The sequence below is a fragment of the Callithrix jacchus genome, chromosome 8, assembly GCF_049354715.1.
Source record: "Callithrix jacchus isolate 240 chromosome 8, calJac240_pri, whole genome shotgun sequence".
In the NCBI taxonomy this organism is placed as follows: Eukaryota; Metazoa; Chordata; class Mammalia; order Primates; family Cebidae; genus Callithrix; species Callithrix jacchus.
Window position 1 is genome coordinate 134,562,603 of NC_133509.1, and position 19,539 is coordinate 134,582,141.

At 48.8% G+C, this 19,539-nt stretch overlaps 1 protein-coding gene across 2 annotated transcripts in view; it reads left to right on the forward strand.

Annotated features, from left to right (window-relative positions):
* The first annotated feature begins 1,032 nt into the window (after positions 1-1,032).
* Positions 1,033-19,539, forward strand: part of CYP46A1 (cytochrome P450 family 46 subfamily A member 1) — a 41,386-nt gene continuing 22,879 nt past the window's right edge. For both annotated transcript variants that reach the window (XM_035261442.3, XM_035261443.3), the window contains exons 1-5: positions 1,033-1,298; positions 7,569-7,649; positions 8,248-8,329; positions 16,179-16,252; positions 16,719-16,805. In XM_035261442.3, coding sequence (XP_035117333.1) covers positions 1,180-1,298; positions 7,569-7,649; positions 8,248-8,329; positions 16,179-16,252; positions 16,719-16,805 — 443 coding nt within the window. In that variant the 5' untranslated portion in view covers positions 1,033-1,179. The remainder of the gene's footprint in view (positions 1,299-7,568; positions 7,650-8,247; positions 8,330-16,178; positions 16,253-16,718; positions 16,806-19,539) is intronic.

Sequence of the window (19,539 nt, forward strand, 5' to 3'; positions counted from 1 at the left end):
GCATCTAAACTCCCTGGGCTCCTCCCTCCAGCCCAGGGGACCTTCACCTGGGCTAGGAGTGGGCACACCTGGCCGTCCCCAGCCAAGGCTTTCACGCTGGGTGGCCCCTGGGGATAGGAATTGGGAACCAAAACGCCCAGAGTTGGCCTCATCTTCATACGGGATGGGCAAGGAGATGCGGGTTACAACAGAGGGGGAAGCCCTGGTCATTATTTCGAAAATACCTTCTCCTCCGCTACCGCCGCCTCCCCGGCACATTTCCCTCTTTCCCTGGAGGGCGGACCCGGATTTTCATCCTCCAATTCCAACTCCTTCGGACCTGGGCCAGCGCCTCACATGGGGCTTCGCCTGGTCTGGGTGGGTCCGCAGGCGCCCGAGCCTCTGGGAGAGCAGCCTCTGGCCCCGCCGTGTGCTCTCGGTCGCAGACACAGGCATCCCTGAGTCCAGCGGGTCCTGTCACCAGCCCGTGGGCCCCACCGACGGACCGCAGGCGCTACGCGCAGACCTTCCGGACGCAGGAGGCGCCCAGGGACATCTGGAGAACAACTTTCGGGGGCAGGGGTTCCCGGGAGAAGTTTGGGAACAGTAGCCGTCATGCGGACTTTTGCAGGCTGGAATGGGGTTTCCGGGCAGGTTTTAGGGAGAAAGGAAGGGGCCTAGGACAGCGCGCGGAGAGATGCCGTTATTTCGAGGCGCCAGAGCGGGCGGAGCCAGCCAGCAGGACTTCGCGCCGCCGCCGGGCCATGCGCGGAGGATCGGCGTTGCCAGGGACAACGCGTTATGGGCGGAGCTGCTGCTGGGGCGGGCCTGAGTCTGAGGAGGTGGGGGCGGAGCCTGGGGGGCTGAGCCAGAAGCGGAATTGTGATTGGTGGAGACTACATGCTCGGGGCGGGGCCCGGGCTGGGGCGGTGTGGAGGTTGGGGGCGGAGCTTTGGGGGGCGGGGCGGGGAGGAGGAGGGCCTTGAGCTCCGGAGCCGGAGGCGGAGACGTGGTTGGCCGGGACGGTGCGCCCTGGGAGGGGTCGGAGCCGGCGGGGGCGGAGCCGAGCGGGCGGGGACGGTGCTGGGTCGCGCCTGGCCTGGGGCCGAGGCGGCGCGCGGCGCTGACAGCTGAGTCGGCTCGCGGCCTCCCGGCCCCCTCGGCGCCCGGCCCGACCCCGGCCTGGCCTGCCCCGGAGCCATGAGCCCCGGGCTGCTGCTGCTCGCCAGCGCCGTCCTGCTTGCCTTCGGCCTCTGCTGCACCTTCGTGCACCGCGCTCGCAGCCGCTACGAGCACATCCCCGGGCCGCCGCGGCCCAGGTGAGCGGGGCTGGGGGCGGGGCCTGGCTGGGGCGCTGGAACTGGGGGCCGGGGGACCGCGTCTAAGCCGGCGTCCAGGCCGGGGGTCCGGCCTCGCCTAGTGCGCGCGGCCGCTGGGAGACTGCGGCCCGGAGAGGGGCGCTAACTATTCTTAGTAACAAATTACTCACAGCCGCAGCAGCTGCTGGGCGCCCACCGCGCACAGTTGGGCCCCACGAACGCGATGGCAGCGACAGCCCTGTCAGGTAGGCGCTATTGTTACCCCATCGTTCAGACGAGGAGACTGAGGCGCGCAGAGGCGAAGTCACCTGCCCAAGGTCACACGGTTGGTAAGCCTAGATTTAAGTCCAGGTTAGCCTGCCTCCAAAGTGGGCGCTGTTAACTTTGGGACTGGGACAGGGTCAGCCTGGATTGGAGCACGCTGTACTTCAGTCATATTTCCTTTTGTTTGTATTTCTGTTCTGGGACACCCCATTTGTCTTCTCCTTAGTACTTACAATTCCATTCTTGGTCCCCGCCCCCACCCAACTCACACCCCCCCCAACTTGCCATCCGCCCCCCACCCCAAGCTTAGCTTTGTGAAGCTTAAATTAAATGTGTCATTTCTCTGCTCCAAGGGCTTCCCATCACTTGACAACTAAATTCACTTCTAAATTAAGTCGGCTGCATGGCCCGTGAGGCCCCTGCCGAGCTCTAAGAACCCACTCTGCACCCTGCTCTTCCCTCTTGCTTACTCACTGCTGCCCCCAGTCTTTCTCCTCCCTACCCCTCCCCACCTTGCAGCTTCCAACCGCTGCAGCTTTCCTTCCCCCCCACCCCCGCAGCTTCCCGCCCCCAGGGTCCTTTGCTCAAGCCTGGGCCTGGCGGGCTTCTTCCTCTGTTCATCTCAAGCAGGCCTCCCCAAGCACCCTGTGTAAAGATCACCCAGCCCCAGACTTCTCAGGGGCCATCACCTCTGAAGTTACCTTCTTTCCACCTGTTGACTGTTCACCTGTTGACTGTCTGTCTCCCCCTCTAGAATGTGAGCCCCGGGAGGACAGGGACAATCTGTTCATTTGTGTATCCCCAGTGCCTGGCGTGTTACAGATGCTCAATAAATATTTGTTGAATGAATGACTAAACAATGGTATTAGACACACTTTTTAAAATCACAGGACATGAACATTCTGGAAGGCACCCATCTCTAGCACAAGCCAGATGTACTGGTGTTAGAAGCCTGAATCTCTGCTTGATGGGTTCAGGAAAGATCTCTGTGGCTGGTGACCGAGGGAGGCCACTGTTCTCCCTGCTAGCTCTCTGCCCTCCTGGTGCTCTCTTCTTACTTAGCTCCTCAGTCTTCCACTTTACCTGGATGGTTCCTCTGGCCTTCCAGGCTTGGCTTCAATGCTAACTCCTCAGGGAGCTTCCACCTGCTCCCCCGAACATATTATGTTCATTTTAGAAACCCTGAAGTCACTGTAATTTTCCTTCACTGCATAATGTTAATTGGGGAATTATTTGTGCAAGCTCTTGTTAAGTGTCTGTCTTTCCCAGGGGCCCCTGTCTGTCTCAGTCACTGCTGCGTCCCTGACGTGTAGCACAGCAGCACATGCATAGTGGAAACACGATCAATAGCGATTCAAGGTTGAATGGTGGACATCTCCCATAAGTTCTTTAGGTATACCATCACCCTCTCAAGTTTTCAAATCAACTGTCAGCGCTTAGAATTGAATGAGTTTGGTGCTTGTTCTGATAAGTTTCATCGTCACTTGATTTTCTCGTAAACTCAAATGACCTGTTCTGGTCTCTCTGTCTTGAGAAGGCAGAACTTAAATCATCTTTAAAAAACTGCAACGTAACTTGCATTCCATAAAATTTATTCTTAAGTGTACAATTCAGTGGTTTTTAGTATATTCACAGCACTGTGCAGACATCGCCACCAAATTTCAGAACTGTTTTGTCACCCCAGAAAGAAAGCCCATACCTGTTAGCCATCACTCCTCCTTTTCCCCCACCCCTCACAGCCCTGGCAACCATGAATCTGCTTTCTGTCTCTATGGATTTGCCTATTCTGGACGTTTCATATAAATGGAATCACAATATGTGGCCTTTTGTGTCTGGCTTCTTTCATTTTAGTTTAATGTTTCAAAAGTTCATCCATGTGGTAGCATGTGTCCTTATTTCTTTCCTTTTAATGGCTAAATTCTTCCCAAATCTTATCTCACAGAGTCTACATGTGCCCTGAGTGTGTGGGGCGGGGAGGGAGGAGTGGGAGGAGGATGAATATAATCATGGTTTGGCTCTTTATTCTAAGGAGGTGAACTGAACAGTGCATATATAAAAAGAGTTTGGATTAAAAATTTGTTAGTGGTCAAATATAAAACTGCACTAAATGAAAGTTCTGGAACCTCTCCGAGCAGAAACCTGATGCTTTGGTATTAAAAGTCTGAATCTTTAAACTATGAGTGGCGACACTGTGGGTGATGAGAGATCCATATAGAGTCTCCGGTAGTGACATTTGCCCCCGGGGGCCCCAGGGCCTTGCCAGCTGGCGGGCAAGGAACCCTCTCACTGTAAGAGGCAACTCTTCATGCTCCTTGCTCTGCAGGAGGCCCTCCCTGAGTGCCCCTCCTCTGTGCTTTTCTTACAACATCCTACTGCACTGATCCGTGTAACAGCTGAACACTCAGACCCCCACACTCTGATCCCACACAGACACTTGTAGCTTCTTCATTTCCCTGTCACTGTTCTAACTGTCCTCATCAGCCCCTACTCTCCTGGTAGTGTGGGAGTGGATGTAAACTTGACAATGAAAGGCCTCTCTCTCTCTCCAAATTTTTATTTATTTGGGGATAAACTGACTCCTGGATGGTGCCGGCTCCACTCCAACTTACCCGGTTGCTGGGATGGGGCTGTTCAGCGAGGAGCAGGACGGCAGCCCTGGGGGAGCCCACAGCTAGCGCTGGCAGGGCGTCTGGTGGGCTTTGGGTGCCCAGCTGAGCACTCGCCACTCTGCCGCTCTGGCATGAGGCACAATCATGGCCCCTCACCCTCACGCTTACCCTTAGTGGATAGCTCGCTCCTCCACCACTGCAGGAGCTCCCTTCATTCTCTAAGTGGCCTCACCGTGGGCTCTCCAGATGGCCTCTGCCCTGTTTACTGACCATGGCTTTCTCTGCCCACAGGAGAGCTTGGGTCCCCCCACTCAGCCAATCGTGGTGTTGCAGGGGATGGGGAGGAGGGAGCTTTGCCTCTCCTCTCTCACAGGGATGTTCTGCCACATCCAGTCTATCACAGGGACATGCTAAGTGGGCTTCTGTATGCTGGGGCACTGAGCAACAAGTCCCCACGTCTGGCCATGGTGTCAGCCTTACCAGGTTGTTTGTAACACCTGGGTCTTCCTGCTCTGTTGTCGCCTCCCCAGCGCCCCCTGCAGGTACTGGAAGGAATGGATTTTTGTTCCCTTTCTTGCTGGGACAAGGGGACCCCACCCCTCTCTATGCCCTCTGCCTTCCTGAGATGGCACTCACCTTCCTTCCCATGTGGCAGGGAACCCCAGGGGTTAGTGTGGAAGCTCTGGGCTCTGACTCTGTCCTTATTTAAGTGACTCAAAACTGAGAACATTCCCCCAAAATGTGAGCTTTGGGAAGTGATAGTAAGACTAGATGACTCTGGAAATACATCCAGTCATGTGTGATGTCCACAGCCCATCTTCTGGCAAGTTCAAGACCACTCACCTGCCGTGGGCCTCCATTGCCGGAGGGCGGCCACCCTGCACTTCCTTCCCCAGGGCGTTTGCTCGCCCACTCTCCCAGCGGCCTTCCTGCTTCAGTCCCCATCACCTCCCCCTCCATCCGCACTCTCAGCTTTTATTCTTGCCTCCTACTTCCCTGAGCAAAGGGAGCAGCCAGTGAGAGTTTCCTTCCTGGGCTCCACTGAGCAGCTGCCCACCTCCTGCCCCAGGCCCACGCGCATCTTCCAGCTGTTCTGGGAGGGTCAGCCCAGGCCAGCCTGCCCGCTCTGCTCAGCAGCCCTGCCCAGAGCACCCCATCAGCACTTTTCCTCCTCTTCTGCATCATCCCCATTTTTATATAATATGCAAGAATTCAAAGCTTGGAACAAAAGCTTTCCCTTCACCCTCTCATTCCCTACAGCTGCCGCCCCCTATGGTAAGCCACCTGGCTGACTGCCTGTCTCTGGGCCTCCCCTTCCTTCCCTCTGGTTCTCTCTGCCTCTACCTCTTCACCAAACTTGCTGGGGCTAGGCTCCCGGTGGTCTCCATGTTGCCCTGGATCCTCGTCTGACCTGGCCACCAGCAGCCTGGGCAGAGCCGATGGCCCCTCTGCCTGGTCCCAAGTCCTCCTCTGGCCTCTCACTCTCAGTGATGGCTCAGTTTTTGCTCCTCTCCCTCATTTGCACCCTTCCCTTGTGGCCTCATCCAGTCACCACCTCCCTGCTGCGCGCTCTCGAGTTTACGTCTCTAGCCTAGAGCCCTTCCCTGGGCTCCAGTCTAAGTGTCTAACTTCCTGCTCAGTAGTCCACCACAGACCTCGCTAGTCCCAAGCCAAGCTCCAAATTTCATCGACTTGTCTGAGATTGGTCCCCCCAAAGCTGATCCTGAGATAGGAGAAGGGGAGTGGATAGAGAAAGAAGGTAAACAAACCAGTAAGGCAGGTTGCCTCTCTGGGAAACGGAGGTGCAATTCCCTGGCAACCCTGGGGACTTGTGCAGAGCACATGCCCAGCACTCCCCCAGAAATGGAGGGGCTGGCGTCATGGTGGAGGGCTTCTCAAGGTGGGTTCATCTCCTGTGGGCAGAGACAGAGACAGCCCTGGCAAATCGCAGGGGTGGGCACAGCGGCTCTGCCACCCCAACCAGCTCCTCCTCATCTTGGTAACAGCAGCCCAGGCCAAAAGCCCAGAGCCATCCTCACACGCCCATAGCCAAAAGGCGGGGTCCAGTACTCCACCTCACAGTGTGCCCAGAATCTGACCCCTTTTTATCGTTGCCCCCACTGCCCTGCTGTTCTGGGCCCTCGTCATCTCTCCCAGCCCCCACCCCTGTCACTACTGTCCCTGCTTCCTCCCCTGCCCGGGTTAAGCGCTGTACGGCTGCAAAGCGATCCATTCAAACCCAAGTCAGATCCCATCTGTGCTCTGCTCACAGCCTTCCAGCAGGCCCCAGCTCACCAAAGTCTAAGTAAAGACCTGGACCACAGCCCACAAGACCCTCGGTGACCCAACCCCAGCCTTGGTCACCCCACCCTGCACTGTTTCCCTCAAGCACTCTGCCCGAGCCACCCTGGCTTCCTCACTGTCCCAGCACACTCTGACCTCAGGATCTTGGCACCTGCTGTTCCCCTGATTCTTGCAGGTCTCATCTCACAAGTCACCCTCTTAGAGGGACATTTATGCCTGAGATTGCAATTTTTTGAATTTGAAAAATCAGTCCTTGGTGATCACCTTGAGCAGTAGGATATAAATAACTCCTAGAAGCTTAGCGTTCCAATAATGGAACACTAGTCATATATGGATTTTAAATGGCCACGCACACACCCATCCGCAGCGCACCTTCTCTGTACTCTGTTCTCTTTTTCTCCTATCACCCTCTGACATTGTCTCTCTTTACTCTCTGTCTCTCCCTGGGAGGATGCAATTTTGTCGCCCATTGGGAATGCTTCAGTGGGCTTGGTAGGAATAGTCATACAGGAGACAGGAAGTCATGGGTCCCTTGGAATGAGCTTCAGGATGACACTGTACTGGCTTGTTTACAGTTTGGTGAAGACACAGCAGAGTTATATGACCAAACCATCTCCTGCTGAGAAGGGCTTTTGGGGAGCCTCAGTACCAGCTTTGCAATTGTGGGCAAATGACTTCACCCTTCCGTTTCGGCTGTCCTGTATAATATGGTTAACAACAGACTGATCAGCCACTGGGGAGGCTGGAGGAGTAAGCCTAGCATGGTGCCCGGCGTGGTCAGTATTGGAACGTCTGAGGGTGATTCCATACAATATTATTGAGTCCTTTCTATCTGCCAGCCCCCAGCCTCTGTGCCAGGGAGACAGAGAGGAACACAACTGTTTCTTCTCCAAGGGGGTCTTTGGAGCTGGTCAGACCTGGGTCTGCAGCCTGTCTTCATTCTTACTGCCTGCTGTCCTTGAGCCAGTGCTGTAACCTCCCCATGCCTCGGTCCTCCCGTCTGTGAAGTGGGCCTAGTGATGAGACCTTGTGGGGAAGGGAATGTTCTTTCCTGTTGACTGCTGGTAAGCCTAATGTTTCCTGTTTCTTCTAGTTTCCTTCTAGGACACCTGCCCTGCTTTTGGAAAAAGGATGAGGTTGGTGGCCGTGTGCTCCAAGATGTGTTTTTGGATTGGTGGGTTCTCACTTGTCACTTGTTGCCCTTACTCCAGGTTCCCCTGGGGCAGCTCCCCCGACTCAGTCCAGCATGCAGACTCCCAGCCTCACCTTCCCCTAGCCCAGGTTACTCCCAGCCCCGGCAGTTTCTCCCCTGAGTGGAGGCAGGTGAGGCTGGCTTGGAAGCGGTTCACCCGCTGCAAGACCTTAGACCAGCCATCAGACATTCTCTGAGCCTCAGTTTCCTCATCTGTAAATTGGGTGGGAGTGTGACTAGGTAACGGTCATTGTTTAGTGTGACACTTGTTATACTTTTCAAAGCACTTTCAAAGATATGAATTGTTTGATTCCCAGGGCAACCTTTTGGGGCAATCAAAGAAGAAGTGTTTGCAACCCTGTTCCATGGCAGAGGAAACTGAGGCTCAGGACATGACTCAGCAAGTGAGCAACAGGGCAGAGCCTTGCCCCCAGGGCTCCTGAGCCTCAGCACAGCACTCTTTTGGTAGCCTGCATTTAGCAGCTCCGGGGATGGGACACATGTGTCTCTGCTGGGCGGGGTTGCTGATAGTCATACCTCAGGTGGTTGACAGCTTCCTTCCGCTCACTTTGGTTTTCAGGGCTAAGAAGTATGGACCTGTTGTGCGGGTCAACGTCTTCCATAAAACCTCAGTCATCGTTACGAGCCCCGATTCGGTTAAGGTAGGAGGCAGAGTGGTGGTTTCCATGGGGGAGTTCCCTCCCTTTTCTTGGGTTGGGGGAGTGAAGCCTGGTTCCAGAGGCTTTGGAGGAATGTTGCACAGCTGGGTACATTTGGGCTGGTTTCCCCAAGATCCAGAAGGGAATGGCATCTTTTCCTCTAAGCACCTACTGCTTGGGGGCTCCTGCAAGCCTTGCTGTTTGATGTGGAGAATAGATGGGAACCTTGCTGTCCCCATTTGGGTGGGAAATTTTGCCCAACTGGTGCACACACGTTTAGTTTGCCTCTCTCTGCCTCAGTTCCTTCATCTGTGAGATGGGAATTATAACCCTATCTCCAAGGCTTTGATGGGAATTAAAAATTCATCAGTTTATGTAACAAATAAATGTCAAAACATCCTTAAACAGTGCTTTCTATGTACTTTTCTATACACTTCACAATTACTGACTTATAGGAGTAGGGACTCTTATTAGTTCCTCGGCCAACATAGTGAAAACCCGTCTCTACTAAAAATACAAAAATTAGTTGGGCATGGTGGAAGGCGCCTGTAATCCCAGCTACTTGGGAGGCTGAGGCAGGAGAATCACTTGAACCTGGGAGGTGGAGTTGCAGTGAGCAGAGATGGCACCAGCCTGGGCGACAAGAGTGAAACTGCATCTCAAAAAAAAAAAAAAGGTGGGGGACGGCCAGGCACAGTGGCTTACGCCTGTAATCCCAACACCTTGCTCGGGAGGCCAAGATGAGTGGATCACCTGAGATCAGGAGTTCGAGACAAGCCTGGCCAACATGGTGAAACCTCGTCTCCACTAAAAATACAAAAATTAGCCAGGCGTGGTGGCACGTGCCTGTAGTCCCAGCTACTTGGGAGGCTGAGTCGCTTGAATCTGGGAGGCAGAAGTTGCAGTGAACTGAGATTATGTCATGGCATTCCAGCCTAGGTACAGAGTAAGGCTCAATCTCCAAATATAAAAGAGGAAACAAGGCAGGTGGCATTGTCTGTCATGTCTGCCTTGAAAGTTCTAAGAATGGGCATCTGCTAGGGGGTTGGCAGAACTGGGCTGAACTCTGGGCTCTGCTACCAACTGGCTGTAGGACCTTGGACAGGTTGCTTAATCATTCTGGGCCCAAGTTTCCTCATCTGTGAAATAGGGGTGATGCCTCTTTTACAAGGTGGTTGTAAGAATAGAACTAAAGTAATATAAATGAGCATCTAGCTCCTGCCTGGCACACAGCAATTGCTCAATAAAAATGATACATTTATTTCTTACCATGAGTGTGCAGCAGATGTGTGGGGCAATTCTTTGAATGGAGGATGGCTGTGGTGACTCTGAAAGGGATAAAATACAACTTAGGGTCAAGACCAGGAGACAGGTTGAATGAATAATCAGGAATCTCTAGCAGAATGTTAAAAACATTTTTTCATAAAAAGTTTAATTTCAGACATAGACACAGTTTAAGACTTGTTAAAGCATGCTACCAAAAACCATGCAAGAAGACTTTTGTGACGCTTCATGAGAAAAGAAGTTTAAAGATATATGTTGATATAGTGAATTATATTGATTCATATTCAAATGTTAAACCAACCTTGCATTCCTGGTCATGATATATTATCTTTTTAATATATTGTTAAATTCAATTTGGTAATATTTTGTTAAGAGTTTTTGTTTCTCTATTTATTTGGTTCCTGAAATGTCTTTGACTGGTTTTGATATCAGGTTAATACTGACCTTATAGGCTAAGTTGGGAAGTGGTAATTTCCTCCTTTATTTTCTGTAAAAAATTTGTATGGGAGTGATGTTATTTCTTCTTTTAATATTTGATAGAATTCACCAGTGAATTCATGTGGACCTGGAGTTTTCTTTGAGGGACATTTTTATTTCTTTTTAAGTTATAAATCTAATTTTTTTTTTATTGTATATTTTAAATTTTGATAAAATTCACAATTTTAACCATTTTTAGGTGTAGAGTTCAGCAGCATTAAAGACATTCACATTGTTGTGCATCTATCACCATCATCTATTCCAGAACTTTTTCATCTTCCCAAACTGAAACTCTGTATCCATCAAACAATAACTCCCCATTTCCCTCTCCCCAGACCCTGGAAACCACTATTCTACTTTCTGTCTCTTAAATTGGACTACTTTATGTGCTTCATACAGGTGGAATCATATGGTATTTGTCCTTTTGCAGCTGGTTTATTTCACTTAGCATAATGTTTTCAAAGTTAATTCATGTTGTAGTGTATTTCAGGATTTCCTTCTCTAGTTGACATATGGCATTCGGCTTTTCTGTTTTTTTGAGTTTGATAATTCATGTATTTCAAGAGATTTGTTCACTTCACCTAAATTGCTTAAATTATTGGCATAAGTTGTTCATAAGACTTCCTTATGTTTTTTAAATGTCTGTAGGATCTGTGATGTTTCCTCTCTCATTCCTGAGGTAGTAATTTGTTTTGTTTTTCTTGATCAGTTCACTAAAAGGTTTATCAATTTTATTTATCTTTCCAAAGAACCAGCTTTTGGTTTTATTGGTTTTCTTCATTGTCTGTCTGTCTTCTATTTCGTTAATTTCTTCTTTCGCTTTCTTTTTTTTTCTTTGTTGGAGATGAAGTCTTGCTCTGTTGTCCAGGCTGGAGTGCAGTGGTGCAATATTGGCTCACTGCAACCTCCGCCTCCCAGGTTCAAGTGATTCTCCTGCCTCAACCTCCCGAATAACTGGTATTACAGGTGCCCACCACTACGCCTGGCTAATTTTTATATTTTTAGTAGAGATGGGGTTTCACTATGTTGGCCAGGCTGGTCTTGAACTCCTGGCTTCAAGTGATCTGTGCGTGCCTCAGCTTCCCAAAGTGCTGAAATTACGGGGGTGATCCACCACGCCTGGCCAATTTCTCCTTTTTTTTGTGTGTTGGAGTCTCACTCTGTCCCCCAGGCTGGAGTGCCGTGGTGAAATCTCAGCTCACTGCAACCTCCACCTCCCAAGTTGAAGCAATTCTCCTGCCTCAGCCTTCTGGGTAGCTGGGATTACAGGTGTGCGTCACCATGCCTGGCTAATTTTTTTATTTTTAGTAGAGATGGGGTTTCACCATGTTTTTCAGGCTGTTCTCAAACTCCTGACGTGGTGATCTGCCCAGCTAAGGCTCCCAAAGTGCTGGGATTATAGGCGTGAGCCACCAAGCCTGGCCTGATTTCTCCTCTTTCTTATTTCCTTTCTATATTCACTTTGAGTTTAATTTGTTCTTGTTCTGATATTTAGGAAGGAGTTTAGACAATTGATTTTAAACATTTTTCTGTTCTAGTGTAAGCATTTAGAGCTATACATTTCCTTCTAAGCATACTGCTTTAGCACAAGTTTACCACAGATTTTGATATGTTTTATTTTCATTCAGTTCAAAGTATTTTCTAACTTCCTTTGTGATTTCTCCTTTAAACCATGGATTATTTGGATATATGTTTTTTGTTTTTTGAGATGGAGTCTTCCTCTGTTGCCCAGGCTGGAGTGCAATGGTGTGATCTTTGCTCACTGCAACCTTCGCCTCCTGGGTTTGAGTGATTCTCCTGCCTCAGCCTCCTGAGTAACTGGGATTACAGGCATGGTGCACCACCACACCCGGCTAATTTGTTGTATTTTTAGTAGGGTTTCACCATGTTGGCCAGGCTGGTCTCGAACTCCTGATCTTGTGATCTGCCTGCTTTGGCCTCCCAACGTGCTGGGATTACAGGCATGGGCCACCATGCCCAGCCCAATTTTTAAATGTTAGGGAATATTCTAGATATTTTTCTGTCATCGGTTTTTAATTTAATTCTGTAAAGTCACAGAGAATACTCATCATCATGATTTCAGTCCTTTTAAATTAATTGAAATTGGTTTTATGGCCCAGCATCTGGTTCATTAAAGTGAATGTTAACAAACACTTAAGAAGAGTGTGTATATTGTGTTATTGTCGTACGAAGTGTTTTAGGAATGTTGATTAGGTCAAATTGGTCAATGGTGTTATTCACATCTTTTAAATCCTTCCTAATTTTCTATCTATTTGCTCTAGCAATTGCAGGGCGAGGACTGTTGAAGCCTTCATAATCATAGATTTATCTATTTCTACTTTCAGTTCTATTAGTTTTGAAGTTTTATTATCAGGTGTGTACACATTTGGGATGGATATGTCTTTATGATGAATTGACTCTTTTATCCTTAGAAATGTTAACCTTTGTTCTTAATAACATTCTTTACCCCAAACATATTTTGTCTACTTTAAGCCATTCTAGCTTTCTTTCTTTTTCTTTTTCTTTTTGAGACAGAGTTTCACTCTTGTTGCCCAGGCTGGGGTGCAATGGCGAAAGCTTGGCTCACTGCAACCTCCACCTCCCAGGTTCAAGCAATTCTTCTGCCTTAGCCTCCCAAGTAGCTGGGATTACAGGCACCTACCACCAGCTGATTTTTCTATTTTTAGTAGAGATAGGGTTTCACCATGTTGGCCAGTCTGGTCTTGAACTCCTGACCTCAAGTGATATGCCCACCTCAGCCTTTCAAAGTGCTGGGATTGCAGGCATGAGCTACTGTGCCCAGCCTCCATTCCAGCTCTCTTATGCCTAGTGTTACATGGTTTATCTTTTTCTATTATATTACTTTTAACCTATCTGCATTTTTATATTTAAAGTGGGTTTCTTATACACAGCACACAGTTGATTCTTGCTGTTTTATACAGTCTGACAATCTCTGCCTCTAATTAGAGTTTTTAGGCCGTTTACATTTACTGTAATTATTGATATGGCTGTGTTTAAATCTACCATGTTACTATTTGTTTTCTATTTGTCCCATCTGTTCTTTGTTTCCTTTCCTCCTTTCCAGCCTTCTTTTGGATTAGGTATGTTTTAGTATTCTGTTTCATCTCTACTGTTCTTTTTATTTTTATTTTATTTCTTTATTTTTCTTTTTTTTTTTCTGTACTGTTGTCTTATTGATTGACTGAGATAGGATCTCACACTGTTGCCCAAGTTTCATAGCTCACCACAGCCTCAATCTCCTAGGCTCAAGCAATCCTCCCACCTCAGCCTCCTGGGACTACAACCAGGCCCAGCTAACCACCATTATCTTGTTGGTTCCCTTTCTTTCTCTCTTAGTGGTTATCTTAGGGTTTATAACATCATGTTTTATTTATATTAATCTGCCGTTAAATAATATTATACCACTTCATCTATGTCTACTGTTAAGATTTTTCTCTTTATCACTGATGTCAGCCATTGATTATGCTCTGCCTTGGTGGGCTTTATTTGGTGTACTTTTCTTTGTGTTAATTATATTTGGGATCCTTTGAATTTCTTAGATATGTGGGTTCCATCATCATATTTGTAATAGATGTTTTATGGTTCTTGTCTGCTAGTTCTGTCATTCCATTATCTGGGCCTAGGTATGGGTCATAATATTTTGCTTTGTGGCATGTCTAATAATTTTTTATTGGATGCTGGACATTGTGAATTTTACATTTTGGGGCACTAGATTTTGTTATATTCCTTTAAAGATTGTTTGACTTCATTCTGAGAGATGATAAAATTACTTACAGATCAGTTTGATCCTTTCTAGGCTTGCTTTAAGGCTTTTATAAGGGTGGGTCTAGAGTAGACTTCTACTTGAGAGCTAGTTTAGCCCCACTGCTAAGTAGTGACCATTCTGGAGCCTCTACTGAAGGTCTTGTATCTGAGGTTTGTCTATTCTGGGTAGTAGAAACTTGAATCATTATTGGTTCTGTGTAAGCTCCGAGAATTGTTCAGTTAATTCTCCTTTTCTCCGAAGTTGTTTTTGCCAGTCTTCTGAAGTTCCACCCTACGTTTGCATAGATTGGTATACATCCGAAGACTCAAGGGGCCCCATGCAGATTTCTGCACAGGAGCTCTTTCTATGAATAGCTTCCCCTGGTACTTTGTCCTACTAATTCTGGCCTCCTTTGGCCTGCCTGGACTCTGATCTCTGTCTATTCAACTTGGCATGGCTGTTGGACTACATTTAGGTCTCTTTTCTTTGTGCTGCTGTCCTGGAATTGCCTCTGGGTAGAAAGCTGGGTAATCCTAGGTCATAGGTCTCACGTTTTTCTCCTCTTTCCTTGACATTCACGATCCTGCCCTGCCTGTTGTTCAGTGTCTGAAAGCAGACATTTGATACATTTCCTAAGTTTTCTGGTTGTTTATGGCACAAGGGCAAGTCCTTAGCAGTTTCTCCTTCCTGGGTAGAAGCATGCCATCAGTTTGTGTGTGACCAGAGGAAGCAGTAAGGTACTGGGGGTTCCCTGTGTACCCCTCACATCCCACAGTTTATGTCACCAGGCCATCACAGAATCCCCAGCCTCTGGGACAGCAGACCACGGGAGTGCCTGGCTGTGAGGGTCACCTGGTCAGATCTTGATGGCAGCTGCTGTGCCTCAATGGTAGGGATCTTCAGTTCAGTCTAAGAATGGCTTGCTTAGCCCTCAGATGAGTCTAGGGCATTTGAGAGGGGCCTGTAAGGTGGGCGTTTACTGTTGTGGTCTTCCTCTTGGTGGGACAGAGCTTGGGTTACAAATGACAGTGTTTGGGGTATAAATCTGGTTTATAACACAAAGTTAGCTAATTCTGGGGCTTCCTTTCAGCTGAAACATTGATATTAGACCCCGAGGAGCTCATCTCAGAGAAGCTAGCAGCAACCAGCTTAACTGGCAGCTGTGGCATCCTCTTGCTGCTTCCCAGCACCCACAGCATAAAGCAGTAGCCCAGGGGGCAGGCGTCTGGGGTCTGGGCCCCGCAACCTCTGCAGCCCCTTCCCACTCATGCACCTCTGCCCAAATGTGCCAGGGGACCCGCGCTCCCTTGGCCTGGATCACAGCCTTCTCTCTCCTCTCGCCACAGCAAATTGCCTGGATTCAAATCCTGTGTCTACCATTTACTACGTGTGTAACCTTGGACCAGTTTTAAACCTCATTTTCTCCATCTGTATGTAAGATGAACATTAAAAACAACACCCGTGGCCAGGCACAGTAGCTCACGCTGTAATCCTAGCACTTTGGGTTGACTGGGCATTGAGTGAACTGCAGGGTACAGCTGTGCACCTGGCATTTATTATGTGCTATATGCTGGGCACCATTCTTAACACTTCTCATGTAGAACTGACACTCTTTACAGCAAACCTGCTGGGCAAGAACTCTTCTTATATCCATCTAAGATGAGGAAACGGGCAGAGAAGGTAACTCATCCAGGGTCCCAGAGTTAGTACGTGGTGCAGCAGAGATGCTGAGCCCAGATCCAAATTGAAGCTGGCTGACTACACAGCCCATGCTGTTAACCACTGGGCAATCCTGCCTCAAGAGCTGTTGGCTAATGTTACTATTGTTGCCATCCAGCTCTTGGTGAGGTAAGTTGATCTTTCCTCCAGGGAGTCTTCCTTGACTGCCCGGGTCGAAGGCATGCTAGCAATACTGAATTCATGCCAAGTGTCCCCTCCTGTGTCCCAGAAGCCCTTCCTCTCCCAGAAGGGCTTCTTCTCTTCTCACTCTGGTTTCAGAGCAGCATTTGCCTTCTCCTGTCTTGCTGCTTTGGAAGGTGATATGGTGTGGGTTCCAAGTGTGACACTGGAGTGAGCAAGCCCTCCTCACACTCTCCTACTGTGTGTCCGTAGGAAAATCACTTCACCCCTCTGTGCTCCACTTTCCATCCCCACACGGCCGGTATTATGTGAAGATAGGGAGGATTGTGTGGGATCATGCATGGGAAGTGGGCACACCATGGCTGGCACTCAGCCAATGGCGATTATTTGGGGCATGTCTCAGAGGAGCATTTTGCAGCTACTCATGGGTGCATGAGTTTATGTTGGTTTTTTGGGGATATTTAGAAGTTCCTGATGTCAACCAAGTACAACAAGGACTCCAAGATGTACCGTGCACTCCAGACTGTGTTTGGTGAGAGGTAAGGAGGTGGAGGAAGGCCCAGGTGGGAGGCCCGGGGAGCCCCGCTGTGAGCGAGGGCCGGTGTGGTCCAGAATGTGGGGTGTAGTATTGAGGCCCTGGCTGCCAGGCATGTGATGAGCGCCCTGTAAACTGTGTCCCCACTCTTGTCACTATCACTTTCATCCTTCTCCCTCAACCTCTAGACGGCGGGAAATATGGGGGTCATGAGGTTAGGTAACATGATCATCACGTTCCTTTTTAAGTTATTTTAAAAATTCTGGTAAAACTCACGTAACACTCACCATTATCCCCAACGGAGAGGGTCCAGTCTAGTGGAATTCAGTACATTCACAATGTGGCACTGCCATCGCCACCGCCTAGCTCCAAAACCATTTCATCATCCCAGAATGTGACCCTAAGCCCATCCAGCAGCCACTCTCCTCCCCCCGCCACCCTCCTTCCTGCATCAAATGTGTCTCCTGCAGACTCTTTGGCCAAGGCTTGGTGTCCGAATGCGACTACGAGCGTTGGCACAAGCAGCGGAGAGTCATAGACCTGGCCTTCAGCCGGAGGTGAGTGTGGTCAGAGGCTCTGTGTCTCCTGTGTGGTCAGAGGCAGTGGGGGCTGCCAAAGCGTAGGTGGGCCTTGGGGAGGGAAGTGTCCAACTGAGGGGGCCTCACCCACGTGAAGGGAAAGATGGAAAAGGGGAAAGATAGGGTGTTAGTAGTTGAGAGAGAGAGAGAAAGAGAGAGAGACAGGCCGGCCCAGTGGGACATGAGGATGAGTGAGGCCCCCACACAGTTTGGGAACATCAAGGCTGAGTGTCCATGATGGCCAGAAGCATGGGGGTTCCTGTCCTCCAAGAGCTCCCCCCATCAGACCTCATCACTCCTTGTCAGTGCTTCTTCTTTTATTAATTTTAGTTTTTCTGTTTTGGTGATATAGTCGTGGTTTGTACAAAGATGTTTTAGTCAATGACGGAACACATATGTGACAGTGGTCCCGTAAGATTATAATGGAGCGGAAAAGGACTATTGCCTGGTGATCCTGTAGCCATGGTAATGTCGCAGTGCAATCGTTACTCACAGGTTTGTGGCGGTGCTGGTGTAAACAAACCTGCCGCACTGCTGGTCACGCCAAAGTCTACCAGATGTGATTATGGGCAGTACATGCGTTGATAATGATAATAACCGACAGTGTTACTGAGTTACGTATTTACTATACATTTTTTTTTTGAGGTGGAGTCTTGCTCTGTCACCCAGGCTAGAGTGCCTGGCACGATCTCAGACCTCTGCCTCCTGGGTTCAAGCGATTCTCCTGCCTCAGCCGCTTGAGTAGCTGGGATTACAGGTGCCCACCCCCGCACCCGGCTAATTTTTGTATTTTTAGTAGAGACAGGGTATCACCTTATTGGTCAGGCTGATCTCAAACTCCTGACCCACCTCAGCCTCCCAAAGTGCTGAGATTACAGGCAAGAGCCACTGCACTGGGCCATATTTACTACACTTTTAACCGTTGTTTTAGAGTGGGTTCCTTCTATATATATGTATATGTATTATTTTTTTTTGAGACAGGGTCTTCCTCTGTCTCCCAGGCTGGAGTGCAGTGGCACACTTTCGGCTCACTTTAACCTCCAGGTCCCAGGTTCAAGCAGTTCTCCTGCCTCAGCCTCCCAAGTAGCTGGGATTACAGGCGCCTGCCACCACACCAGGCTCATTTTTGTATTTTTAGTAGAGATGGGCTTTCACCATTTGGCCAGGGCTAGTCTCAAACTCCTGACCTCGTGATCTGCCCGCCTCAGCCTCCCAAACTGCTGGGATGACAGGCATGAGTCACTGTGCCCGACCTACTTACATTTTTTTAAAAAGTTTGCTGTATAGTAGCCTCAGGCAGGTCCTTCAGGAGGCATCCAGAGGAAAGCATTGTTATCATAGGAGGTGGCAGCTCCATGCCTGTTATTGCTCCTGAAGACCTTCCAGGAGAAGACGTGGAGGTGGAAGGCGGTGATGTTGATGATCCCAACCCCGTGAAGGACTAGGCTTGTGTGTGTTTGTGTCTTAGTTAACAAAAAATTTTTATAAGTAAAAAGAAATTAATGAAAAAGCTTATAGAATAAGGATACAAAGAAAATCATATTTTGGTACAGTTGAATAGTGTGTGTTTTAAGCTAAGTGTTACTAGAAGAGAGTCAAAAATATGAAAAAATTGAGAAGTTTATAAAGTGAGAAAGTTATAGTAGGCAAGGTTAATTTATTATTGAAGAAAGAAAAGCATTTTGAACTCAGTGTAGCCTGAGTCTAGTTTCTGTAAGTCTACAGTAGTGTGCAGTAATGTCCTAGGCCTTCCCATTCACCACTCACTCACTGGCACCCAGAGCAACGTCCAGCCTGCGAGCTCCATTCACGGTAAGTGCCCTGTACAGATGTACCATTTAAAAAATCTTTTGTAGTGTATTTTTGCTGTAACTTTCTGTGCTTACATATACAAATACCATTGTGTTGCAGCAACCTGCTGCACAGGTGTATAGCTTAGCCGCAGTAGGCTAGCCCATATGGCTTAGGTGTGTAGTAGGCTGTACCATCTAGGTTTGTGTCAGTATACTCTATGCTGTTTACACAATGAAGACATTGCCTAATGACACGTTTCTCAGACTGAACGCACGACTGTATTTTACTTTTTAAATAACTTTTATGGAGGCATAATTCACATACCATACAACTTGCCCATTTAGAGTGTACAATTCAGTGGTGTTGGTATAGTCATAGAATTCTATCACCATCAACACAGTACATTAACAGTTTCATCACCCTCAAAAGCAGTCATTTGGCCGGGCACAGTGACTCATGCTTGTAATCCCAGCACTTTGGGAGGCTGAGGCGGGCAGATCACCTGAGGTCAGGAGTTCATGACCAGCCTGGCCAAGATGGCAAAACTCCATCTCTACTAAAAATGCACAAACTAGCTGGGTGTGGTGGCATGTGCCTGTAATCCCAGCTACTCAGGAGGCTGAGGTAGGAGGATCACTTGAACCCGGGAGGTGGAGGTGGCAGTGAGCTGAGATCGCACCACTGTACTACAGCTTGGGCAACAGAGCGAGACTCCATCTCAAAAAAAAAAAAAAGCAGTCACTCCCATTTCTTCCCAATTCCCCTATCCACTGGCAGCTCCTAAGTTACTTTCTGTGTCTATGGACTTTTGCATTCTACACATTTCATATAAAAGAAAGAAGCCTGGCTTCTTTCAGTAGCATCATGTTTCTGAGGCTCATCTGTGGTGCTGTCTGTATTAGTGCCTCGTTCCTTTTTT